The 27315-nt window shown below is 37.5% G+C and overlaps 1 protein-coding gene across 10 annotated transcripts in view; it reads right to left on the bottom strand.

Annotated features, from left to right (window-relative positions):
• otofa (otoferlin a) overlaps positions 1-27315 on the bottom strand; it is a 70878-nt gene that overhangs the window by 3548 nt on the left and 40015 nt on the right. The window contains exons 1-43 of one of the 10 annotated variants that reach the window (XM_028040589.1): positions 25875-26017; positions 24814-24887; positions 24597-24723; positions 23977-24031; positions 22844-22975; positions 21345-21407; positions 21115-21199; positions 20788-20947; positions 20162-20348; positions 19532-19718; positions 18464-18687; positions 18236-18344; positions 17965-18151; positions 17754-17874; positions 16851-16951; positions 16319-16409; positions 15943-16059; positions 15687-15839; positions 14457-14640; positions 14147-14271; positions 13926-14060; positions 13339-13500; positions 13068-13139; positions 12316-12435; positions 12075-12236; positions 10974-11136; positions 10518-10684; positions 10298-10327; positions 10035-10172; positions 9870-9945; positions 9006-9148; positions 8798-8932; positions 8140-8277; positions 7919-8046; positions 7613-7783; positions 6983-7143; positions 6655-6797; positions 6487-6575; positions 6131-6229; positions 2350-2591; positions 1880-2058; positions 1501-1601; positions 924-1104 (exon numbers count right to left, since the gene is read on the bottom strand). In XM_028040589.1, coding sequence (XP_027896390.1) covers positions 924-1104; positions 1501-1601; positions 1880-2058; positions 2350-2591; positions 6131-6229; positions 6487-6575; positions 6655-6797; positions 6983-7143; positions 7613-7783; positions 7919-8046; positions 8140-8277; positions 8798-8932; positions 9006-9148; positions 9870-9945; positions 10035-10172; positions 10298-10327; positions 10518-10684; positions 10974-11136; positions 12075-12236; positions 12316-12435; positions 13068-13139; positions 13339-13500; positions 13926-14060; positions 14147-14271; positions 14457-14640; positions 15687-15839; positions 15943-16059; positions 16319-16409; positions 16851-16951; positions 17754-17874; positions 17965-18151; positions 18236-18344; positions 18464-18687; positions 19532-19718; positions 20162-20348; positions 20788-20947; positions 21115-21199; positions 21345-21407; positions 22844-22975; positions 23977-24031; positions 24597-24723; positions 24814-24862 — 5592 coding nt within the window. In that variant the 5' untranslated portion in view covers positions 24863-24887; positions 25875-26017. Of the gene's footprint in view, positions 1-916; positions 1105-1500; positions 1602-1879; positions 2059-2349; positions 2592-5824; positions 5924-6130; positions 6230-6486; positions 6576-6654; positions 6798-6982; positions 7144-7612; positions 7784-7918; positions 8047-8139; positions 8278-8797; positions 8933-9005; positions 9149-9869; positions 9946-10034; positions 10173-10297; positions 10328-10517; positions 10685-10973; positions 11137-12074; positions 12237-12315; positions 12436-13067; positions 13140-13338; positions 13501-13925; positions 14061-14146; positions 14272-14456; positions 14641-15686; positions 15840-15942; positions 16060-16318; positions 16410-16850; positions 16952-17753; positions 17875-17964; positions 18152-18235; positions 18345-18463; positions 18688-19531; positions 19719-20161; positions 20349-20787; positions 20948-21114; positions 21200-21344; positions 21408-22843; positions 22976-23976; positions 24032-24596; positions 24724-24813; positions 24888-25874; positions 26018-27315 lie in introns of those variants that run through there. The other 9 variants (XM_028040582.1, XM_028040580.1, XM_028040581.1 and 6 more) reach the window with 9 other exon arrangements.

Here is a 27315-nt window from a genome sequence, read left to right as displayed (position 1 = left end):
ATTCAACAACATGACAGGTTGGAAGGGTTCCCAGGAGAAAGTATCTTCTCTCTTTAAAGAAAATGCAACACAACTTAGGTTTTCAAAGCTCCATTTGAATGAATCCCAATACTAAGGTTAAACTAAAGGAAAGATTTTTGTCCAAAATCCATGGCACCAAACAAAAAGCAATATAAAAACTTCACTCCAACTGTAAAGCACGGTGGAGAATGATTTGAGCGTGGTCTGCTGCCACAGAACATGTGCACTTTGTAGCTTTCTAATAGCAGACGTTTGGCTGAAATTTAGTCAAGAAGGCAAGAGAGCAATCCAAAGAAAAGAGTCCATTCACAACAACGTAGGAAACTAATACAATTATTTTTAGGTTATTGATTCTTAAGGTGGTTCTAGTAGTTATTAAGTTGTGTGGCTTACTTTGCTTTTCACATATGACTTTTCTATTTTGGCTTTCTATTTTTAAATAACAATACTAAACCTGTAGACTGTTTTGCTTACTTGCAGTTATATCACAATAATTTTAGAGTCAGGTATGTCAAAAACCCAGAATTAATAGGGTGTACTTTCTTTTCCCATAAAAGAAACCTGAGAATATTTTTTTTATTTTGCAGAGGAGTATCCTTACAAACCAAACTCTTTTGTGACCCTGAAACACTCCACTCCTTTTCATAAACCATTTATCCAACACTTTACTTAAAACACCTGTTCCAAATCAGTCAGGTGGCTACATATGAGATGTATAATGGCACTTGTTGACAAGAGACACTGAAACAAGACACAAGAGACAATATGAGTGTAGACTGATCTGGTTCTAAGGTAGAGGGAGACAAAAGTTGGAGACAGCAGAGAAAACAAAACAAGAGGAGATAGTAAAGACAGCTGAATCCATCAGAGACAGTGAAGAGGGGGCAGAGGCTACCAGCGCATCAGGCCCCCAGGATCTTCTTGACAAGGTAGCCAGGGATGGAGTAGAGGAAGAGGCCCAGCATGAGCAGCAGCAGTATCAGCCCCAGAGCCTTGAGGATCAGCCAGCGGTAGTTGTGCCAGATGAAGTAACGAAGTGACTTCAGAGGGCCCAGAAACCACATTAGACTCGTATCCGGACGGCTTTTCAAAAGAAAGTAGGGGAGGAGGAAGGATAGGAGAGCCGATGAGGCAGAGAGTGGGAGTAAAGGGTGAGTTGTGTGCACAAAAAAAGAGGGGAAGGGACGAGGGGAGGGGAAGAGACAGGGACACAGTTGAAGACATGGTAGGAGGAGAAACGAGTGTGTAACAGTGGCCTTTTAACAGTGCAGAAAGCAGTGTTGGTAGAAAAAAAAATCATCTGGAATTTGATTTATGACACACTGCTTACTGCACATCATGAATGAATGTAAAAAAAGGAAAGCTAAAGAGACCTTTGAGTGTAGTTGCAGAAAAGGATCCACACACTTTCTAACTGGAAAAGCCAGTATTTGTACTGTATTTGTAAATAATTGGATCCCAATGAATTTAAAGTCTTACTTTGGTTTCTCCAGTGGGTCCGGCTCATTTCTCCCCAGTCCCACAGGACTTTTCTCTGCTTCCTCTGCAGTCACAAGGTGAAGCTCAGCCTCAACTTTACCCTGAAAACACAATATTTTTTCCTTTTACAAATCTGGATAATAATTTTTAAAGTATTTTCCAAAATTGGCTAAGATATAAAAAAAATGACTTTTCAGAAAATCTTTTCAGAAACCCTTCTTCTGCCACAACAGTTTTTCACTTTTATAGTTATTCTATCCTCTCTACCTTCCATTTTCCATTTTGCTTCCTATATAGTGGCTATTTGAAATAGAAATAGCCTATTTCTACTATTATTTTATGAAGTCTCTATCATTGCTGAAGATGACAATGTTCTTACTGTGAGCTCCATCTCGTCGTTCTCATCACGTGCCACAAAAGGCCACCAGCCTTTGACCCTTTTCTGCTTGAAGATAGAAATGGTGGGAAGCTCTTGCTCATTTCGGATCATGTCGAGGTTGCACTGCTTGGCTGTCTTTGCACCGCGGGGGAACCTGTTCAGGTCCAGTTCAATAGCCCCTGGAAAATGGTGATATGAACAGCAGTCGGACTCTGAGGTCACTCTCAGATAAATTAGTTTGCCCAAAAATGTCAGATCCATAAAACATATGGAAAGCAACAAATATTCCTGCCCCTTCAGACTGAGTAAAATCCTTGGGTGCATCTCTTGAGTAGATCCAGAGAGTTACGTCTAAGGATATCCCACTCCAACAGCAAGACTAAAACAATGACCCAACAGCATTTCAATCTAAAAAGTCAAAGTATGATTAAAACCTGGTCTAATAAAAGAGAATAATCATCAGTCCTTACCGAGAAAGTCATCAGCAGAAAAGTGGTCGGCATCCCAGACCTGCATTGTGAGACGAGCAGGGATCTTGTATTCAGTTTCGTCCCAGGAGAACATGGACTCTTTCTTAGAGATGACGATCTTCTCCTCAGCCACGAGGTAATCGAATGGGAAGACAAAGCGCCAGTTGAAGTTGCCCTCACCAGTTAGGGAATGGTAATGCACATCTGTGTCCTGTTTGTCTTCCTGCTGCCCTTTCAGCCATCTTTGGAAACAGTGAAACAAAAAGGAGTGAGGCAGGTCTCCAAAGCAATATGATATGTAAACAGATTTTGCTGTTTGATTATAAAGATCATGCATACAAAACTTGCAACAGTTGGTTAGTATATCAGCTTAGTGATTGGGATCAAATTTATTGCTGTACTTAACAATTTAGGTTTGTTAAATGAACCAGTCCAATACAGAAGAAAGAAGAAAGGCAATTTTAGAAGGCTAAAATCACAGCAGGTAGTGTGGCTCCTAAAATATAAATCAGATTTAACATCTTCATCATAATATCAAATAAAGTTAATGAAACTGTAAATAAAAAAATTTGCTGAGGAAGATGTATTTAAAATATTGTTTGACGAAATTAAAGCTTCAAATATCAAAGTAGCTGTTTTCATTAACAGTTGAGTGAGACTGGCTTCATGAGTCAGGGGGGCAGAAGAAGAGCTGCTCTCTCAGTTCTCAAAAACACCAATAGGTAGATGATTTTCTGCCATCTTTGAAGAATCTTGATGAAACAAAGTGGTTTGATTTGGTAACTGAGATGCTTATAACAGGCTGGGCAGTAGGTGGAGGCGAGAAACAGCATCAGGAAATGTTATTTCGGATAAAGAGGGAGATAACCTTACTTACATCTGAAACATCCAGGGTTCCAACACATTTTCTGTTTGAAAATTTTAGACTTTTCAAGACTTAAATTTTCACGTTATTCAATTTTCTCTATGCATTTAAATATTTAACTGTAAATATTTAATTGGATTTGATTGTTTTTTGTTATAGTGTGTGAGGCTTACAGAGTTATTAGTGGGCTCTATGCATTGAAGCCCCATCGTAACACCAGAGATGCAGCATCCCATGTTTAAACATTAAACTATATAAACATGCATCTGTTGGCAGTGATGGTTTCTCATATGGGTGACATGGCCAACCGCTTAGGGCGACATTGTATCAGGGGCGGCATAAATGCTGCAGATTATCCCCAAGTGTCATGACTTTCATATTTAATATTGAAATCACAAAAACTACTAATATTTGTGTCATAATCATACAGTTATCACAAAAAATTACATTATTTTCAAGGTAGTAAACTTATAATCTTAAGAAAAATCCCATTAGAATAAATCCCGCTTTTGTTTTCCATTCATTTTTTTCTTATAATGACAGATTTTATTTATTAAAAATGCAACCAAGAGTGGAATCTGTAAACACAAAGACTCTATTCTTCAAACTTAAATCCATACACAATAGTAATTCCACATTTGTCTAGTCTGCATTGGAACCCTTAACATCACAAGATGTGCTTTCGTTATATCTACAATGACTTTGGTTGGCCAGCTGCTGAAATGATTTAGGACACTGTGTGTTACAGTAAAGTCAAGGGGCAACAGATTCACAGGTGACATCAGCAGTGGAAAAACTGGCTATTGTGAAGAGAGGCAGAAGTGAGGAGGCAGCAAAAACTACATAAACAAATTATTTCTTAATTTCAAATCCAGGCTGCAGAAATGACATCATTCGAGCATGCATACAATGACCAAGCACTTTATTAGGGACACATGTACATGATCGAGATAACGCTAGAAAATGTTGCTGGTTTCCTTAAATAAAAAAAAGAAAGAAAACTTTTAGCCACTTTGACTGGTGATGCCCCTTTGAATTGTACAGAGCTACCGTTAAAATTGGTGGTTTATAACTGCATTGTGAGAAGCAGTACTGCAGGAGGAAGTACTTGATTAACGGTAAATGACTAAACTGGTTGAGGCAAATAATTACATTTGTCAATCCAGCCCTAAAAACAGGATGTAAGCTAAAAAATATTCTGACTCTCAAATTTGTTTTAGAATTCAAACAATGAAACAAAAAGTCAATACATTTTGTAGATAAAAGATACCTGTGCTTATGAGTATCACTGTAGAGTTGACCATCTTGCAATTTCTATGTAAAGAATGACTCTTGAGGTACAGTCCAAAAATAATAAATCAAATCTCCTTCATGTCCATCAAGATAGTTGTAATTTTTATTTTTAAGCAGAAAAAAAGAGGTGTCCAGTAAAAGGATGTTGCTCCAAATAAAGTGCTTGGTGAGTGTACAAGAAAGTATGCTTCCATGCAAGACATTTTTTCTTTTTCAAATCGGAAAATTCAAAACCTCCTTAAATATAGCTGCAGTAGAGGACCAAACCACTTTAGAAAAACAATTAGAAAAAATATCCCCACTTGATCGTGGAGTGAAATTCAGGCTGGGCTGAAACGTTTCACACAGCTACCCTGCAGCTTGATCTGAGTTCAGACTATCGGCCAATTGTTGTTTTGGATGCACTCTGAATGGAAATGTAACAACATGCCACAATAAAAAAAATACTTTTTTCTTCTTTGACTTCTGAGATTTTGCTGCAGGAGTTATGAAACTTTATGATTTTTTTTATTCTTAAACTAAAGACAACTTTTCTCAGACAGCAAAGGGCAAAGATATTATTCTACTTTAATGCATGTAAGTGGAAAATCTGAAGCGCTCTGGGGAGTGAGTGTGTTTCAAAGGTTGTATCTGTCTAGGAGGCTCCATGATGAACTGGTGACCTGACAATACTACAGCTGCCTACTGACACTGTAAATGATTAAGCTTGTATATATTATACAAGCTTAAATTATCATTATTTCATTTTTATCAAGTGAAATAATAATACCAGTGATTACAGCCAAAAATTGCAGTAAAACATAATCTTTACATGTTATTTGTAATCTTTAGAATTTTGCTATTGATTTAGTTATATTGATAATGATATTTTGCTTCCCACACAATCAAATAGTGTATTTTAATAAAATTCAGATGCAGTAGCCTGGATATTCAGAAGAACAGAACAGTCTCTAAATCAGTTTTTATCTAAATGGAAAGTACACTATAATCACCTTATTTGATAAAATACAAGTTAGTCAACTAATGGTTTCAATTTTTTTTTAATTGAATCTAGGTGTGTCACAGTAAGTTTAGTTTAGGTTAAATTACTCTCTTCTTAATGTAAAATGTCAATGTGTATCGAGGTTTGGTCCTTAATGCAGTACTTTTTCAATAGGAATTGCTTTTTGTTGTGTTAGAAAAAGTGGTTGCAACAAGCAATTTTGCGTGCGCCGTGTAGCTTTACAGCAGGAATAGTCACAGAGAAATTAATCAAGGTATTTGGGAGCAGGGAAGCAAGGAATTTCTGCGAGCCATGCAATGGAAAGGTGTGTTTACCCCCTGACATAGATGTCAGACATCTTCTCTCCTGTCAAGAAAGCATCGTCCTCTAGAATTACGTCATCAGTGTTCCAAATAATAACACGGAGCTCAAAACTAGACACCAGCAGAGTTTTAACCGGAGAGGAGAGAGAAGACAACAGACAGGAGACACACCACAAACAACAGAGACGTGACACAATCACGCACACAGAAAAAGAAAAGATGGAAACAAAACAAAAAGAAATAATGGTTAACAGTAAAAAACACATACAGCTCACACCCACGGGACGAGGCTAGGCTGCCTTGTCCCGCCGTACCTACCCCCTCACAAATATGTCACTGGACTTTTCCCCAGTGAAGTAATCATCGTCTTCCAGTATTACTTCATCAGTATTCCAAATAATCACCCTGAGCTCATATCTAGTAAGAGGAGGAGGAACACATACATATGTAGTTGCACTTAATGTTAAAATTTACATACGAAAGCTGCATTTGACAAATTTAGACAAAAAAATAACTCACCTGAATTTAAGCTAGAATAAATATTGTTTTGTTAAATACTTTGAAGTATTTCAAATACATCTCTTTTTGACTGAATGGTCATCAGGACAATAATAAGAAGTAGAATTTATAAAAATTTAAGGTAACATTTGTTTATTGTTCTCCTCAGTACCTACCTCTTTGGTTTCCGTGGTGATGTATCAATTGCAGGTCCAGGAGCGGGCATATCCATTGGAAACATGTCCACCCACATCTCAAGTCGCCCCTTTTATGGAAGAGAAAAAGAATCTGTAATGACCAGAGTAGTTTTATTTACAGCTTTTGACCAATCGATTCGATCCCACCTGTTCGATTCCAGGTTTGTCCGGGTTCAGAAGAGGTCTGGTCTCCACATGTTCAGGAACAAGCTTGCAGCCGACTCTTGGGATCTCCTCCCAGTGGTTCAACACGCTCAGGGCTAAATGCTCCTCTGTTTGCTTCTTCAGACCTGCATCATCAATACAAATACAAAAGCACAAACTGAAGCGTGGAAACGCTAAAGGTTGAAAATAGCACACAATTGTAAGACAACACACTGAATAATGTTTGAATTGTAATTCTGAATATCGTAACAAGCAGTTGTAGAAGTACTTTCATTGATCTCATAATTTTAGAAGAAAAATTCATTCTTACCATTTTCATCCTCTATTTCTGTTGGTCCAGTAAAGATTCGATTTGCGACTTTGACTTTGCCTCCAGGCCCATAATGAGGTCCATCGATCTTCCCTTCCTTACAGAGCTTAGCTAGGATCTGGCTGGGTTTCATAGGATCACGCCAAATGTTGTAACCATGCCTAAAGTCAACAGATAACAAAGATTTTTCAAGCTTTAAACTCTAAGATTTCAACCAGAGACCACTTTTTCAACCTGGGGGCAGGACTTGCAGTTGCTTTTCACAAATTCAACTTGTCTAATTATTTGCAATAAGGGGAAAATCCACCTATTTTAAAAAAAATACACATATGAGATTTAATAAACAACGTTTCTAACTTTCTGTTACTGAAACCTGTGCTGTGCTGCAGCGAAAGCACTACAGCTTGTGTGTAAGCATAAATGACAAACTGAGTTTTGCTTTCAGGCCTGGTCTGTTAGCTTCTAAGCTAAGATCTTCAGCTACCACAAAGCAGGATGCATTTCCAGGCTGGACAGCACAACACTTACTGTGCTAATAAATTTTACACCCATATTCCATTTCATTTGAAGAACAGAAAACTCCAAACAGCTGAAGAAATAAATCCCAGAATAAAGAATAAAGCTACTCACATAGAATAGTTGGACGCAATGCCACAAGTGGCTCTAAATTTGCTGTAAAACCGATTCTCTAGGTCAATCTTTGTTTCTCCAATCAGGTCGTCTGTGCCGACCAAATCCCAGTCATACACAGACACTGTCAACATCGACTCCATGGGGAAGGTGGCTTCGATGTCAAAGGATCTGAACGTGAAAAAGCAGATACATACTGATAAATTAAAAAAATGCAGACTTGGGAAAATAATTTCACCATATCTCACTTCTACCATTTGAATTCAGTAACAACAAAGAGCTAAAAGCAGCTTTTTCTCCACTCACTTGCCAAATACAGGGTTGAGCTGCTTGGAGATGTAGTTCTCTTTGTCTTTGATTTCTGATTTGCCCAGCTTAATGGCGATGTATGGATCAGCCTTCCCATTGATATCAGCTGGATGAAGGTCTGTGGCCTGACAAGAAAGTAAAAAGAATATTCATTTAAAATGTCTTATGCATTTTTAAATCACTCTTGAATTGAGTCCAACATCAAGAATGTCACCCACCCTGACCACATAGACACGAACAAGAACGTGGATGGGGTCGTTATGCGGAATGCTCTGGAACATCCCCATATTGGGATCATACCCAGTTTCTCTTGTAATCTCCTGAGAAAGTGGTACTTTGTACATACATAAAGAGCCCTGGATCACAAAGAGATAGACAAATTGTAAGGAAAATTACCCGAGTCAGCAAAGTCACAGACATTTCCACTCAGAGAGGCGACTTTAAATGTTGTATCTTGTGTGGTTCAAAGTCAATTTATGCATATAAACCATTTGTTTACAAGAAATCCTTCAAGAATTTTGCAATCTTATGTAGAAGTAAGCAAATTCTTTAAATATTTTGAGTGCCTTTAATTCAAACTACATTTCAGTCATAATAAGAGATGTATAAATGAACTGAATCCTGAAAAACAGAACAGACACTGAATCTGTTTCTATTCCCTAAGATTAGAAAACAGTCTTACTTTGACCTTATTTGATAAAATACAAGTTAATCAGCCAATAGTTTATTGAATCTAGGTGTATTTCTGTATGCTTGATTTGTAGGTATGTTAAATGGCTGCCTTCTTTATGTAAATCTTTGACAACTGAGTTTGATCATTATGGCAGTAGCATCCGAGCTGGTTGAGTCACAGTCATTTCTACTCTGTGTTCCTACCTTGAATCTGCCTACAATCCTGTCATCATCCAGGGCGTGTTCGTCATCATCTCCAGCTTTTCCTCTGTACAAGTTGAACGTGTGAAGCCAATCCTCAAAGTTGCCGTACTCACTCTCCAGCTCTTTGTTGTACACCTGCATGAGCCAGGCAACATGAAAAATTCAAATGTACTTAGTTGTTTGCTGGCTTGCTGCCTGAGAAACTCACCACTAGCTCATCCACTCTTGCTTTAGGGGGTCGCTTCTCTGAGCTGTCCGCAGCATGACTCCTCTTCTGCTTGGAGCTCTTCTTCTCTTTGAACCTTTCTCTCATTTTGGAGCCTTTTAGATGGAGGTCATCGGGTCTGATTTCTGATCAGAATGAGAAACTTTTAAGTTCAAATGGATTCATGAAGATGATTAAATGTAGAAGTACAAAACATGATGTGTTCGAAGTGTATCACCTTTTAATCATAAAAAGTACATTTCGCTAAAATGCTGAAGTCAGATGATATGTTCTGATCGTCATTAACTTGTGCAACATTAGACAGGAGTTACTCTTTTGGTGTTGCTGCAGGAATCCAAATGAGGCCTTTTTAAATAAAAAAACACTCAAATTTATAAATTAAAAAAATCCTTGTGCTGTTAGCAAAATTAGTAGCTGTTCTTGACTTATGTTACCATATATTACAAAATACAAAAAACTCCACCAAGGTTCACCTTCAGCAGGACTAAATATATTACCTGATAGAACATAAAACCAGAGGATATAAACATCCATGTCTAGAGCAATACATCTTCAAGTGTTACACTGACAGTTTGTGGTAAATTCTAAATATATGAGTCTCTGTGGCAAGATTTGAAAATTGATGTTCTAATTAAAACAAAATGCACTGAAGTTTGTGTCTGTAATGTGACAAATTTTTAAAAATGAGAGGATTGTGAAAATATTTCCCCTACAAAAACAATTAACGATGGAGAATCAGAATAACTCTCATTGTTCTAAACAAAAATTAAAGGCAGAAAATGTGCATAAATATGTCTATATCAAAGATTTAATATTTGTTGTATATATTCTGTAGAAGTTAATTACCTGCTGCCTCAGCTGCTATCTCGAGGTCTTCTCTCTCCTCTGCCTCTGCTTGAGCTGCTTCCTGGGATCTGAGGTTCTAACAGACCAGCAAAAAATACAGAACAAGATTAACACAAGAAAAAATATAAAAATGAGTGAACAGAGCTGGGAAGAACAGCATACAACCTCCTTCAGCGTCTCAATGGAGGCAAAATACTTGGACCACCAGTCCAGCACTCGCTCATCCGTCTCTTCCTCCTCCTCTACTCCTCCCTTCTTCTTCTTTTTCTTCTTCTTTTTTTCTTTGTCACTCTCGTCTTCGTTCTTGAAAAAGTCAGAGACATAAATTTATTCCAGATTGTTGTTGGTTTTTCATTCAAGGCTCTGAATCTGTTTACTGCATGCACTTCTGAACTTATTATCTGCTAAATATCTACAGAACTACTCACCATGTCAACTTTTACAACAGCATCAGACATCTGGGCATTACATAAAACATCACAAGGGTTAATACACAATGAGTGATACAGGAATGAGCAGCACAAGTACAACGGCAGGTAAAAAGCATAGGACAAGATGCAAGGCTAATACTACTGAGATCTAAGGAAGTACATACAGAACAGATATAAATGTATTTATTCAGCTTGAAGACAGGACAGAAATCCTTACAGCGTCCAACTTGACAACTGTGTCCATCTTTCGGATTGGGGGTTCGGCTTCTAGGTTGACGGAGATGTCACCTGCGGGACGAGAGAAGGTGCGGGAAGAAAAGCTGGGTGATGAGCGAGCTTGGGAGCAGCCATTGGTTAGAACCATGTAGCCATTCATTAGCTTAGCTGGAAGGAAGCCGATGATGAAAGACAGCAGCAGCAGTGGGCAGGAGGAAAGGACAAGACAGGAGGAGGCATGCAAGAGAGGAACAAGATAAGAAAATAGAGGTAAGATATCCACAAGAGGGATTTTGAGGAATGAAAATAAGCAGAAAAAGTAATTAAAACAGAGATATGAAGTTGAATCAAAGTATTCTATTACTTATTGTTTTATTGAGTAAAAAAAATGTCAACTTAGAAATACAAAAAAAAACTGACACTAATAAATACAAAGGATCCTTTAGGCTGTAAGTACCTGCAGAGGCCCAATTGTTGCAGCTTTTGTCTGGAGGACTGTAAATAAAATGTCTGAGGGTGGAAACAGCGTGGGACCCCACCAGGATGTAGCGTCCGAATGCTCTGCAGTCCACCACCCGGATGTTAAGAGGAGGATGGAGAAGCTCATTTTCTGGCAGGTCCTGTGGTAACAAAATGTCATTATCAAGGTCAATGATTAAACATGATGAAGGGCTCAAAAAGCAAAGAATAATACTGTAGAAAACAATGAAATTACATGAGAAGGCAATAATTGTGAAGGTGACAGTTATTGATAAAACAAAAATGCTTGCAGAAAACATATTGCAATACATTAGAAGAGAAAAAAAGGCATATAAAGGTAGAAATATGAAATTGTCCACTCAAGTTAGATATAAAAATCAGCTTAAAGATTTGTAAGGTCTCAGCAGTTCTAATATAGTACAACAGGCAGTTCCCCAAAAATAATGTGTAATCACCTTTACGTTTCAGTTTAGATCAAGGAACATCTAAAGCAGGGGTGGGCAACTCCAGGCCTCGAGGGCCGGTCTCCTGCAACTTTTAGATGCATCTCTACTTCAACACACCTGAGTCAAATAATGAGGTCATTAGCAGGACTCTGGAGAACTTGACTGCACTTAGGAGGTGATTCAGTTATTGGATTCAAGTGTGTTGGACCAGGGAGACATCTAAGATTTGCAGGACACCGGCCCTTGAGGACCAGGATTGCCCACCCCTGATCTAAAGCATCCACTCGACTGAATGCTTTTAGATAGTTTCCATATGAAACATGATCGTGTAAAAGTCCTGCCAATAAAATAGGGACAGTACAATAAGAGCCTTAAAAGTCAACAATAAAATCTTGAAATAAATCCTGTAACTGATAGGAAATAAGTGGAGGGAGACCAACACAAGAGTTACATACTTCAATTTTATGCTTCATATAACAACTCTCAGCAACATTCTGCAATAACTGCAGAGAATGAAGGGATTAAAAAGTCTTTTCAAAGAACCTTATACATAAAACTACAATTGGCTGTGATGAAGGAGTGACGGCTTAACCTTTGCTAGAACAGAGACGGCTTAAATCACACAAACTTACCACTTCAAACCATTTGACCAGGGTGCTGAAGTTGGGATTCTTCTTGTAGTTCTGAATGAGGACAGATTGAACTCCTCGACCTGCACACTCGATATCCACCCGGGGTCGATCAACTTGGGCCAAATTGATCCTTTTCAGGTCCCTTAATCCCCAGAATAATACCTGAATTGGGAAAAAAGAAGAGTGAGATGGAGGTAACCTGTAAAGCTCCAAACACAAAATCGTAGGAGGAACAGTTCACCTCTATGCGGTAGCGACTCAGGACGGGACGTATGCCCAGGGGAACAGGAAGGATGGGTCCGCGCTCTGAGTCCGTCGGCCCTTCGAGGGGAGGAAGGTCAGCCCTGCCCCCTGGACCAACCTAATATGAGGTGAAAGGTCAGGAACATAACTGGGTTAAGACATATTATGAGATATATTTCCTACAGCCCCAGTGGATCTGTTTAATAATAGGGGGGATGCACTTTTAAGCATAACTGATGAATTTAAAAGAACAACCCTGGAACCACCAACATTGATGTCTACTTTTAACTGAAAGACGCCAGTTTGACTCTGCACAGTGAATCAAATTTAAAGTCATGCTTAAAAGATAGGTCAATGCTAGAAAGTTAAATTTAAAACTGCTCTACTATGTATTTTTGATACAAAGTGTTCAAATATTCAGTTGGCGTTATTCTCACTTCATGTCATTTTCTGCTACTTGCTAAGTACCTCCCAAAATAATGGAAGTGTTAGATTTGTTTAAGATTGTATGTATGCACCCAATTCTTGTTTTTAAGTTCATAGTCTGTGTATGTCTTATGCTACCGTACTCCTGAAAAAGAATCACAGTTAAAAGTCCTACATTATTAGTTTTTACCAAAATTCTATCTTAAAAACAATCAAGAAGTGTGAAGAAGTGAAAGTGAAAGGATATACAACACTGATGAACATGGAAAAACAATTAGGAGAGCAAGATAAAGTGAAATGAAAAAAAAGGAGTTTAAAGAGGACCTTTATTTGAGGAACAGCAAAGTCATGGACAGCGATTAGAGCTCGCCTGATCTCCTCCGCATCAAAAGGTATCTGTAAAAAGTAGTAGTCAAAAGACAAAAGCATTGATTTAAGGGGAAAATAGTCATAGTGATGAGGATAGAAGAAAGATGAAGGAAGGACTTTTACAACAAAAATGGAAAAGGGACCATACCAAATTTCTAAAATGAAAATCTGTGATCTCACAAGTAGCATCTTTAAGCAGCATGGTTAACCGTATTTCCTCTGTTACCTGCAGTAGCTCGAAAGCAGCCAGCAGCTCTCCTGCAATGCTGTTCCCTCTGTATATCTGGTAATACTCCAGCTGTGGGGGGAACCTTGGGGGTCCATAAGGCTCGTCACACATCTTAATGGTGGGCTTTGCAAACGTCCGACCTATAAACTCTGCCTTTCCCTGTGCACCACATTGTGTGACATAACAGTGAAGCAAAAGTTGAGGGGATAAGGTACGGGGATTAGACGCAGGTCTGGGTGCAGTTACCAATAATAGCCACTTGGTGTCACTATTAGACAAAGTGGTGCAATGCTGGAATATTGTTCAATTACTTAGTACAACTTGTAGTAGATTTACATAATCATGATTAAATATTTACAATATAAGTGATATATAAGTTATAATATGAGTACTCTATTTAGCAAAAATAAGTGAGAAGATAAATGAAAAATATGTAGGGAAAAAAAAACAAAACAAGATTGGACAAACAGAAGGAATAAGGGATGGAAAAGCAGAGATTTTAGTTTAAACTGCCACAATCTTCAGTTATTTTCATTGTTTCACAAGTATATTTTAAAGTTTAGCATCAAATCAAAGGATCTTACCACAGTGTCTTGGTCATAGAATTCAACAACAATGATTGGAGGGTCGTCTCTGAGCTCAGTAGCCTCTCCGAACAGCTCGACATCATCAAACACCAGCAGCTGGTCCCACGTGGGGCAGAGCGTCTCATTTAGAACCTGTGGCACACACCAGCACGGTTTGCACGTGAATCGATACAAAAACTCACACAGAAGTGGGAAGTGCACGGTAAGACCGCTGTTACCTCAGTAACCTGGCTTTGTGAGGAAAAGAAAACCCGGGCGAAGGGGTCTGAAAGCCCACTGCTGTCAGCAGCAAACAGACTGCGGGCCTGGTACATGTGAGCTCGGAGCTGAAACACCTGCTTCACTGGTGAAAACAATAAACACGGAGCTTTTACTTTTTATTCCAACACATTTTTTCTGCAGCAAGAAATGACCCTCTCTTTAAAAGTTGGTTGCTAAACTATTCAAAGACAACAGATGTGATGAAAGTTTAAAAACAGCTTAGTAGAGCTCACAGTTTTCCATTTTTACTAATTACACACTACTTACTGTCATAGACGAGGGTGACTGGAGGAAGCCCATGGCCTGTTTTGGTGGCTCTGATCTCTTCAAAACCATTCGGGAGACCATTTAGGAAGTCCTTCCGGCTCTTGTTGAGGCCGAGCCACAGATATAACTCCAGCTTAGCCTGGACTGTCCAGCCAGCAGGGCCAAACCCCTTTTTACCAGGCAGCTGTGGACAGAGGTTACAACAATGAATATTAATATGAAGTCACTAAAACCTAAAGCTCCCACAAGAAAACTGCTGCTGCCAGTAACCAAATTTGCTCAATTTTCAAATTATTTACTACAGAGTCACTTTAATGCCCTATCTTTACATTTTTGCAAGCTTTTATGAATGTATCTTCATATTTTTCAATATATTCTGTCTCTTTTGTTATTTAAGTGATTTCACCACTCTTCTTAGGAGAATGTGTTAGAGTTAATTTAGTTTGGTCGGATGCCAAAAATAAAGAGTCCTAATGTTAGACTGCTTTTTTGATTCCAAAACATACGGATGTGTGTTTGCGATCAGTCCAAATTTAAAAATGTACTTCTTAATTTGAGGTGAATTTGGAAAATTTGAAGATAGTCCTTGCAATGGATCAGTAACACTGGGAGAGAAAAGTCCCTTAGCATAATGCTACCACCACCATTTTTGACAGTTTGTACAGTGTTGTAAGATTTGAAAACTCTCCTTTAACTCCTCCAAATGACTTCTTACAATTGTTACCAAATAGCTCCTTTTTCCTAATCTGCCAGCAAAGCCTTTCAGCCAGTAGGCTTTTTGGTTTGCATAGAAATTCATATTTCAACTATGCTTAAAAGCCAGGTCAATTCCAGAAAGCCACGCATTTTAAATAAGCTCTACCAATTCTGCCAAGAAGAGCGAATTAATATCCAGTCAAAATCCTGTCAGACGTTTTTTATTTATGGCTACAGAAAGCAGATGGTTGAGCTCTGGCTTGCTAAGAAACAATTAACTAAACATCTGAGGGACTGTGCACATTTCAGTCTGTATATCTAATATTATGACTCTGAAGTAATCCACAGAAAATACTAACTTTTGCATATTTCTTTTAGTGTATTGCAAACACTAATGGTATTTGTTGCATAGCATCACTAAACGCCCAAATAATCAATTATTCATAGCCATGATGCCTTCATGTTAATCTGTGATCAGATCTTTATAAAGTTAAGAAAGGAGGACTGATTGAAGACTGGTATGGGTGATGGTACCTTGAGGAAGACTGCTTTGACTTTTCCACAGTCTTTGCCAGTCTCTTCATCCACCACAGAGAACAGAATGTCTTTGGAAGGAATTCGGGCATAGGCGATGCGCTTGTTGTTACTCATCATCCAGATGAAAACATCTGGGATGCTGTGCTGAGGCTGGAAATAATTTAAAGAAAGGAAACTTCAAACTGTCTTGAGTTCTTTCCTTCCTCATGAGCTATTACAGAGTATTAAGGATTACAGAGAACCAAGTTTCTACCTCGTCGGCAAGGAAACGGAGTCTCTGCAGGAAGTTCTGCGCCAGCTTGAGTTTTTCTTTCACCGTGTTTTTCTTCACCTGTGTGCGAATCTGCTTGGCCTGCTGTCCCATGCTGTCCTGCAGCAGTAAAACGTGATAGCAATGTTTAATGATAAAAAAGACTTCTTTATGTAATTTTTCTCTCACATTTCAAACATTTCAAATAGACACTGAAAATTCAACATGATCCTGTAAATGCATGCAGATGACCGACAAGAAATAATTAACATATAAATACATTTCTGTTTCATTTACTTACTACTGCAGTAAGATTAGAAGCTACTGATGCGTTAATTCACTGATGCTCCCTCCTGTGCTCAAGAGGAATAAATCTTACCATCTCTCTCATGCATGACTTGAGCCGCTCTCGATCAAGCTTAGTTCTGCCTGCTAGGTTCACATCTTTGTTGGCAAGTGTCACATACCGACTGCACCAAAAATGATAAAAAGGAAAAAGCACACAGAGAAACGTATATTCATAACATATTGGTGTCAGTGTCATGATGGTTCTCATTGAGAGCATTGTACTACTCTAAATGAATTTAAAAAACACAATCAGATCATCAAGTGGAAGAAAAAAGAAATTGCTGAAATCTGCAGCCTGTTTCACCATGAAACCCTTAATGAATGAGTTGTCTGCTGGAGGAAGATTCTCCAGAGGCAGATAACTGCCTTTTTATGGGGAGATATTTTTTAAGATAGCATCAAAACTAAACTAGCCCCTTCGGGGACAGCCTAAAACAATCATAGCATTTTCTCTGTAATCACTGCTGGGAAAAACTTTCTATAGGGGCTTACTTACTACTATTGACAATTCTGGTTCTGTTTCAAGATGATGAAACATTTTGCTACAGAGCTGATTACAGTACCTGCATCCAATTGTGAGCTCCTCCAAAGCTCCCCTGAGTCTGCGCTCCGGAAAGGCCTTCTCTGTCTTAATGATCTCTTGAACATCATTCAAGCCCTCTTCCTGGTGGAGCACACAAGGAAATAGAGTCAAACTAATAAAACTACAATACCTAACCATATCTACTTAATACATTACGTTATTATTATTATATGCAGACATATAATAACTGTAACACAAACATAGTCAGATTTATATACATAGGCTAATATATAATGTATATGCATACACCCTCACTAATATTTCGTTAAATGTTCCATCTGTACACTCCTGGCATAACTCTTACAGAATATTTGACAACTCTTCAAAGCAAAAAATACAGTTTATTTTAAATTTCAATATATTTTGTGGTAAAGGTAATTTCAGAGATTTAATGCCACTCTAGTCTGCAGCATCGCCTCCTAAACCAGTTTAGAAAGTTTCATCCATGTAGATTCTAATTTGAGTTGATACTGAAGAATTTGGAATTATGGTTCCTACATTTTAGTATCTTTATCAGCTGAGGGACTGGTTTTGTGTAAAACAGTCCCTCAGCATGACCTTACCACCACCATGCTTTATAGGTTGTAGAGGGTTCGTAGTTTGAAAAACTCAAATGAATCCTCCAAATGTTGTTCTTGTTACATTTGGAACAAAACCCTCAATCTTTGTTTTGTATGGCTACAAAACCTGTGTGTGGGTTACAGAAAAGCCACAATAAATTCAAAGCTGCGTAATCAGTTTTTGTTTTTAAAAATAAATTAGGTTGTATGGCGTATTTTCAGTCCAATCTGGAAAAAAAAAAGTTCAACTTCATCAGTAAAAGAAATTAATGGTCCTGAGGATCACAGATATAAATTAGTCACATAGAAAGAGTTAAACTCACCAACTTGTCTGCAATCTTATCCATCATGTTTGAATTATAAAGCCGTCTCCTCTGATCCTGCCACCAGCTCTTGATGTAGACACATGGCTTCTTTTCAAAGTAGGGCAGATGGAAGTAGTTTCTGTAAAGTTTGGGAAATTAATTTTAAAGTTTTAAAGATTCTTTATTTTTATTTTTTTCTTTAAGTCTCTTCCTGCTTTAGCCAGCTCACCTGTCTGTGATGAAAGGCTTCATGGGAGGAGTCGAGGAGACTGAGGTGAGGTCCGCATCTTCATCAGCCTCATCCTCACTGGAGTTTTGGATCAGCTCATTTTCCTCCTCCTGATTCTCGTCTTCCTTCTTTTTCTTCTTCACAGAGGAGGATTTGCTCACGCCATCAATGTGGTTGCCATAATTTCCTGTTGGCAGAGTGTTTCAAGAGATTAAATAGAGTTACAGTAGCTGTTGATTTTTGTGTGAAGACCAAGAGCAGTGTCAAATACCTATTGTAATTTCAAAACTTATCGGTTTGTCACCAATCTTTCTGTCGATCATAGTAGCCTCCAGAAACGAACCAAACAAGAAGAACTCCTCCATTTTCCCTGTGGCACTCTGATGGAAAAATAAAGCTAATAAGCATTTCTATTAAAAGGAAGGTGAAAAAAACCCAATGATACTGGTTGCTTAGCACCCTTACAAGTATCCACTGAAAACCAAGGGAGTCTTTTCACCTCTGAGATGTTGGAGACAGGCTCCACCTGAACATCAGTTGAGCAGATGATTTCAGGCGACGTAGTGTCCAGGATCTCCACGGCTACCGAAATAAGGAGGCGTGCTCTGAAGGACACACCTTCGCCGAGACCATCGTTTAGGTCCTGGTGCTCATCCATCAGAGTGTACTGACGAGTGGAGCCGTACATGTTGACCCAGGCTGGACCCAGGGTGGGCAAAAAACCTGAAGAAGTTTACATTAAAATGAGAAGGTTTAAGCTGATCTGAGGTGACATTGTTGCTGAGATTAACATTAATGTTCTACATTCAGTGTATTCAGTTCAAAATCCTTTTCTCCAAACTATTGTAAAAGTGTTTCGCAGGGAAAACAGAGCTCTTTTGACATGTTTACGTATGAATTCCAACCATAGCTAATTACATACAGTAATGAATTATAATGAAATTACTCTGTCACTTTGTTTTGATTATGAGTGAAATTTGAGATTTTTCTCAGAAAAATAATGAAAGTCATAAACAGTAGAAATGATGGTACAAGTGAATCTTATTAACATTTAACATGTTGTTTTAACTCTTATATGCTGACTATATCATAGTATAATATTTGGTGCCTTGCAAAACTTTGGATGTCCTGATTTGCATGCAAAACAGGGCTGAGGAAATGTTCACCTGCATGCTCAGGGTAAAAGAGAGTTCAATAAAAAACTTAATTTCCTGGTATTGGTAGTTGAATAATATAACAGGTACCTCTAAAATGTTTGTGGTGGAACTGAATTTTACTTAGGGGTCTTTGGGTAAAGGGGGGTAAATACAACTGCACACAACACTTTTAAGATTTTACTAGTAAAATAAACTGGAAAACCATTCACTGTTTTCCTTCCACTTTCCTTTTCGAGAGCAGAGCGTGTACAAATGCTCATCAGTTTGGATGCCTTTAACAATCTTTGCGGAACAGGGTTTGACCTACAAATCATCACATGCTATAAAACTGTGGAAAAATAATGAACTTGCTCCATCACCAATCATTTCTAATAAGACAATCGACTTCCATGCTGCCTCTTGACTGATACCTTTATCACCATCATTTGAGATCTTCCGTAGATCGACGAAGTGGGTTCCTATGGCAACGTCATTGACCTTATCCGAGTCTCTAATCTGCACCTTGATCCTCTTGCAAAGAGGAGGGAACAGCTCTGTGAAGATGACTTGCTCGTTCCAGATTGGTTCATAGCTGCTCTTCTGGACCGAAGTCTTTCCCTGGAGACATAGAGGAGCAACTTAACACTCAACTCACAGACTGGGGAAATACACACACAGCTGATCACAATATCAATCTTACAGTACTCTATGGTGTAATCTATTTTATGTTTCTGGAGGGAAGTACCAAGTCAGCAGCTGATTCTAAGAAAAAACACATTTGAGCTTTTCAGATAGCAAAACTGTGAAAATATTGGAGGCTGATTTTCTGAGAAAAAAATGGATGCAAAAAGATAAATTATTTTTACTGCTTCAGAATAAGGTGAGAGCAATATAAAATAACCCTAAAATATAATTAAATCCTTTGGTGTAAATCTAAACCAAATCCACATCTGTATGCTTTGTCAGACCTACAGAGTTCTTCACTCCAAATGTTCCCCATGGAGTCATAAAAAAAAGAAATAAAGCACTTAGAAAAAGAGTGAAAAAGAAAAAAAATGAACCTTTTGCCCAGAAAACTGCACTTGAACATAGGGGTCAACAAGGTCTCTGTTCTCTCCAATAAAAGCCTTTTTCACATTCGCCATGATGCTGGTGTTCATTTTAGGAAGTCCTTCAGCTCGGTGGATCTTCACATAAAATCTCGCCCATTGCCTCTCTGCTGGGATGCCTTCTGGGAGGAGCAGATTTCTGCAGCACAAGCACAAGCAGAAATACATATTCAGAGAGCAGACCACGGGGTGTGATTGCATCTATTGCTAAGTTTTCACTAAGAAATCTAAATCTTATAAAGTTGAGGCATTCACAGATACTGGGTGATTATTGATAAGACAGATTTTGTTTGAGCTTGGAGGGAAATCTTTCAAATTCAATCTTATGAAATATTAACACAAGTATAGATGCTGCATCTCATCTTGCTTCTCTGTTTGCAGTTGCATTTTATGTGCAGAATATCAATTTGTTATAAAAATATTTCAAGACACTAGTTTATTTTGAGGGGAAATGATACACAGATCTATATAATACAGTAATATAAATGAATGATTTTGGATATGCAGCTGACTGCAGCAAGCAGGAGTTTTAATCTTGTGATGAAATCTAGTTTTAAGAGAAAGAAACCACATATCACCCTTCTATGTCATCCTCATCCGTCTCATTGGCTTTATGCGGCGTCTTGATGTTATCACCTTTCCCGACAACTGCAATGTCACACTTTACATATCCTTTGCACCCCGCTGTGATGTCATCGGGATCAGATAGGACGGCCCATTTGTGGTAGAACTGGTGTTCTGTGACAGATGTCAATAAATGCATTGTTAAACCAGCAAAAATGACAAAATATTCAATTCAAAGCAGTGGATTCTTCTTGTCAAACAAATATTTTTATAAACTCTTTTGCATACTGACAGCCAAAGTCATCCGCTACTGCTTTCTGGAGATAAAAATGTTAGCTTACCAGGTTGAGAGTAAACAGTCCCAACATCCATCTTAAAGGTTCCCACCAACGTCCCGCTTCTTAAAAGGTTTTTAGAATGAATAACCTAAGTAGACACAAAGGAAAGTGAACTAAAAACACAATTATGGGACTGATTTTCACAAGAAAAATTGGATTTTTAAATTTAATTCTTAAAATTTGCACAAAGATTGGATGAGAAAGAGTTTCTTTAAATAGTATGGATTACTAACCGAGAGCTTGATGATCTTGTCAAACATGACATCTGGTGGGACGTGGAAATCGAAGACAAAATACTAAAATAGTAGAGAAATGGGGTTTTCCATTAAAATGCAATGTATTTACTCCTGCCTCTAACATCAACAGTACAATATCACATTTTTTCTCCACTTGGCTCAGATTGTGATGGGCTCAAAACCCCTCTGCGATCCTGAGTATAGGTGCAGGAGCAAATACAAAAAACAGATGATTGATAGATCTGAGTGCAGACTGTGATTGTTCACAGATAGCTGCAGAATTCACAACAAGTATCAAAACTTTTCAGTAAGGAACAAATGGGATTATCATGTCATCTTCACAGGAAATGAGCTTGTTTGAAGTACAGGGATCAGTATGCAGGTAAAGGTATGGCCTTGGAAAATATGCGGCAGCAAGGTTACATAGCAGCCAATGTTTATAGTGAGACATGGGAAACTTGGGATTTTCCTGTATATTAGTTCACATAAGCTTCTAGTGTAAGACGATAGTAAAGGCAAGGGGGTATACTGCTTTAAATAACTGAAGCCGTCAGCACATATGCTTTTCTAATAATATAATACTGCATAGTAGCATCAACAGACTCTTGCTTTTGCGCATGTTGATTGTAAGTTTTCATTGATATAAAGAAATGACAGTAAAATCTTAGTATAAAAATCAAATCTTGGATCATTTAAATCTCAACTTTAACAGAGCCCTAAATATTTTTCAACAAGAAAACTGATCAATTATCTAAGTAAAATTGTTTAACTTAGATAGAAAAAAAATAAAGAGAAAGGTAAAAAAATCCCTTGATTTTTACAATATAATGAGTTGTGAAAACATAAATTAATCTACTCTATATAGTTAAGTCAATCTTAATGGTAAGGACTGTAAAGACAGTTATTTATTTTAAAAGCAATGCTTTCTAATCCAACATGAATTAATTTGAGGCATTATTTGCCTAAAACATGTAGCTCCACTGGTGAAAATTAGGCAGTAATATCTATCAATTTCACTTAATTTTGTGCAAACACCCCCCCAAAAAAACAACAAATATCTGCAAAAAGCAAAAGCCACAGCAATCTGATAGTGAGCACTGGAAACATGAGATGCTGCCATTTCAACTTCTTTGGCTTCAAGTTTTTCTCTCAGTGGGGATTTTCAGTCAGACTAAGGGAATCGATAACAGACAAACTGTCATTTCACTCCCTGCAGGGCACAACAAAGAGTCTGGGCTCTGGAACATTCTCCTCTACCCTGGCTGATCCCTCCCAGATCCAGCAGAGATTCTCCATCATCACAGGGGTTGAGTACTCTACACTTCAGCATAATCAATATTGTGTCTTTATTTTGAGTCCAATCTCAAGCTGAAAGCTAAACTAATCCCTCGTGTTCCTCAACCTTATCATAATGTAAAGTAACAAGGTTTATATGGATGTGTGAGATCACACTTTTTCATGAAGCACGATAAATAGAAAAACAAACAAGTTCTCACCTCATTATAGTACGGACAGTTGGTGGACTCCTTCATGGATGTATATTTCTTGTCATCTCCAACCTCCACACACACCACAGGATCCATGTTCAGGCCTATTAGCTGCCGAGCCTCAATTACTGTGATACTGATCTGATGGGAGAGATTATCAGATCTTATTACCTAAACAGTACTATTTTCTTTAATAATCCAAATTATCTTCGGTACTTGTGATTGGAAACTTTGTTCTTTTAAGTAAGTCAGATAATTTTGTAGAATTCAGTGATCAGAACTAGTTTAATTAGGTAGTAAATGTTTCTTTGGTTTGCAATTTAGTCAAGTATTTTATATAATTGTAAACTTCTGGAGTTAAGTTGATATAAGTGATGGTTTGTGCTGGAACAGTACACTGTTGTTTTGTGTGAGTGTGGACTAAACCTTATAAATTCCTGTCTTTTAAGTAGTGCTTGTTTTTGCTTACTTACTTAACTTTCTTTGGCAACAAGTTTGCACTTGATCCTTTGGTGTATTGTCTTAATGAAAGAAATAAATTAAAACCAAAGAGAAAACATTCACTACATTCTTCTGTTTTGTATTCATGGCTGTCTTTGTAATTGTGTGCTTTTTTGTTTAGGGTGATCTTATTTGGCTTTTGATGTGCAAAGAGAGAGAAATTCTCAAAGGAATTCACTCTGAGGAAAGGTGCTGCTGTTTTATTTTTCTTTTTAAAGAAGGAAAGTGGACTCACACACACACACACGCCCACAAACTGCGATCAAGGCATGAAATCATAACCACTGACAAGTGAAAATAATAACACTAATTAACTTTTCCTCAGTAAGTGGAGTCAGTGCTTTGATCGATCAGGGACTGTTAGGTAGGTGGTTTGGATTTTATGCCTTTGTAAATGCTTTTATAAATAAGTTCTATCTCTGAGATAAAAACACTCAGAATATCAGAATTAATGTCCCATGTAGCCCTTTTTAAAAAGTGACTGCGTTAACATGACTTGTCTTTTTTCTTAGAATGTACCTGAAACCATACTGCATGCTCATTTTATAAAGATTTGCTTCAGCATAGAAAATGACAGAAATCCAGATGCAATTTGAGAAAATGAACTAGAAAAAGACCCAAGAAGCTGCATACAAACACACCTGATAATCAACGGGTCTTCCAGAGCTTGGCTCCATCTTGATATCTGGCTTTGACCTGAAAGAAAAAGAAAGAAAGACATTTTCAAACATTTAACTGAATAACATTTTCCTTCCTTCGATGTTTAATTCTACAGAACCAGTTCATTAATCTTAAATCTGCAGAAATGGCAAAATAAGGACTGAGTTTTCAGTTATCACAAAATTGGATAACATTGTATATATAACATTATCTCTCTCTGCTTTCTTCAGTAACTTCTCTGTTCATTCATTTGCTAAATGACGTCATTTGAAAACATTTTGGTGAAAACAAAAGGCTTTACTGCAAGCAATAAAAAACAGATATGGAAAAACAACTAATGCGTACTATAATTGGTTGTTTTTCACTGCTCTGACTTCAGAGAAGACTGCTGCAGCTTTGTAAAGGAAAGACGGCTGCATTTGAACTAACACATTGCAAAGGATTCCCCTTGTTTCAGGTTTTTCCCTTTTCAATTAAGCAGTTTTTCTGCACACCCAATCTCAGACATAATTGCAATGGTACCCTACAAAAGAAGCCAAGTTTAATAACTTCCCTGTTGTACATTTAAGGGAGCTTATGTGTGTGTGGGACTGTTTCAGACCTTTTATTGGAAACATTAGTCGTGACAGCAGTCACTGAGGCCAAAGATATGGTGTCCGGCTCCAGCATTCCAGCAAGACGCATGGCTTTCTTATCCAGATCTTCCATTTCCAGGACGGCTGGTTCATCTGTTTATGTCATGTAGTGCAATAATCAAACATCAAAACCATTTTTAGAGAGATTTCAAATCATATTATGAATGACGGTATGTGTTTTACCTCCTCTTTTATGGTCGTCTTTCGAGCATTTTGTCTTGCCAAGTTTCATGGCTGAGAAAACTCCTCTCCCTGCTCTGTTGAAGAGAATCAAAGAAAAGAGTCATGAAAATGATCTGTCACAGCTGATCTGTCCTCAGATAAACCTGTTTCCCATCACATTCAATCAGTTAGTTGGAGCCTTCAGTGGATAAACTTGATAAATGAAGAAAAACTAAATTAGTTATTTTATGTACTTCTTTGAAGGTTGGTTGGACATTATGGTCAGGTTGCAATAATTCAGCAGAAAAAACAAATACTCCAAAACCCCCAATCACAAAACAAGAGTATCTGGTGTCCTCACGATATTATCTGGATCATATATCACCACAGCAACAAAGACCATGTGATGTCATTGAGAGGGTGACAAATGAGGGGCCTTAATAATTAAAAATGTGGGAAACCATCCAGTTTGCTTCGGATATGGATACATGTCAGGAAATTAATGAACAGGGTTTCCATTTGTTTCACTCGGGCTTTCCGAGTCAAGTGTATCAGAGTTCAGCTAAGTTACATCAGATATGATTCTAGTGAAATTCTTAAATTATTATTGCATGGTGTTTTAAAGTACTTTACAATAAAACTAAGTGAATACAATTCAATTACATTAGCTTCAAGGGAAAGTGCTTACATATCTTTAGACTGGAGAACAGATGTAAAATTCACTATTTAAAATATCCAGATTATTTTTATATTCATTATTTTATGGAAAATCAAAGTTTACATTTACATTTCACAGGTTTCTTAAGTAAAAACATTTCCTATTGAAACAAAATGAAAAGAGGACAAAATATGGTGTAATGGCAAACAAATGTCAGCAAAGAAGATTGATTTAAAAATGCAAATTATTCAGTAAAAACAGAAAACACTTCCAACATTATAGTTTAATATTTCATTTAAAAATGAAAAAAAATGCTACGCTTAGGGAATTAATATTTAGAATTTAAGTAATTAAATACATTTTCTTGTATTTATTCAGATAAACTGCAAGTAGAAAGGAGGCAAACACTGGTTTTCATACATACCACATCAATGACAACACTGATCCCATTCAACTCCACAGTAAATCCACCCCTAGGTTTACTTTGAACTAAGTTTCTTTACAGGAATGCATAAAAAAAGACTGGTGTAATAATCAAAGACAAGGCTGGTAGATGCTGTAAGAGTTGCAGATATCTGTGAAAGCTGCAGGGCTGGGAGGAGAGAGGGAGAGGGGAACAGGGAATGGTGGGAGGTGCAAGGAGATAAGGGGGTATTGTATTTACTTTTAAAAACTTTGTTTAATCCAGAACAAATGACCACAACATACTTAAAATTAGAGCGTTTTTTTTACCTCTCAAAAGCATTAATGGAAATTGTTCATCTTTATATGCTTTACTTTAGCTTTAAGTTCTACAAAGTGCTTCATAATGCATTTATATTTACCTAACCTATCAAAGTGATGCTTTGTTTAATTGTGATTTTACTCACACTGAGGGGAATACACGTAATTTAAAGTTTTGTTTAAAAAGAAAAAGTAAAAAAATATTGAGAAGATCGTGATGAAAATTTTATTACATGTTTACGCGTCTTATGACTGAATTAAACTCATGTTATGTTAAGTCTTTATTTCTTATTTTGCTTATGGACTTTTGTAGACGAAGCTCGTCTGAGTGGTTACTCTGAAGGTTATTTGCCAGAGAAATTTCTTTGCACCTGTAAGGAATAGATAAACAGAGTTCTCCCACAATGCCTTGCCAAGGAGCTAGTTTTCACAGTCTGTTTTACAAATATTTTTGCTAATTTCCTCTCCTTGGGTGTAAAACATGCGTTGATTCTGTCTGGCAGAGCTTCTTACTTCAAGGTGAATGTCTGTTCTACAGTTTTTTGCTCTCACATGCCAAGATGCTTTTCACCTTTTCTACTGTTTGGGTAAATTCATTTTTCCACAACAGTTATCAAATTTCCTACCAGTCAGCGGATGACTGCCCTTCTGAAAAACTGGTAAATAAAACTCCCTCTCATTTTTAATCTACATTTACACTGAGCAGAAACTAGGATAATGTCAGAAACCAAAACTATGTTGATGTATGCAACAGCACTAAGCTTTTTTTCAGAGAACTAACAGCTAAATTAAAAAATAACATGAATTAAAGAAAAATACATTCATTTATTCATTAAAAACATCTTTAAGTATCTACTTTTTCAAGTAGAGTTTGGGAAAATTCACAATACATGACGTGAGTTTTCCAGTTCAAAATCGATGCCTCTAGTCATAGTAGGGATAAATAAAACAAAGAACTCTACTTGACTCAAGAAACAGCTCCAGAATGGAGAGAACCTCTATTTCCCCTGAAAACACAAATGTTCTCATATACTAGCATAAAAAAAGTGTTGTCTTTATTTTTTTTTTTTTATAGCAAATAATAATCTGCAAAGTGTGACATGCATTTATTTCCAGCCCCTCAGTACTTTCTAGAGCCACCT

The sequence above is a fragment of the Xiphophorus couchianus genome, chromosome 15 (assembly GCF_001444195.1).
Source record: "Xiphophorus couchianus chromosome 15, X_couchianus-1.0, whole genome shotgun sequence".
NCBI lineage: Eukaryota > Metazoa > Chordata > Actinopteri > Cyprinodontiformes > Poeciliidae > Xiphophorus > Xiphophorus couchianus.
This window is presented reverse-complemented; position numbering and strand designations above follow the sequence as displayed.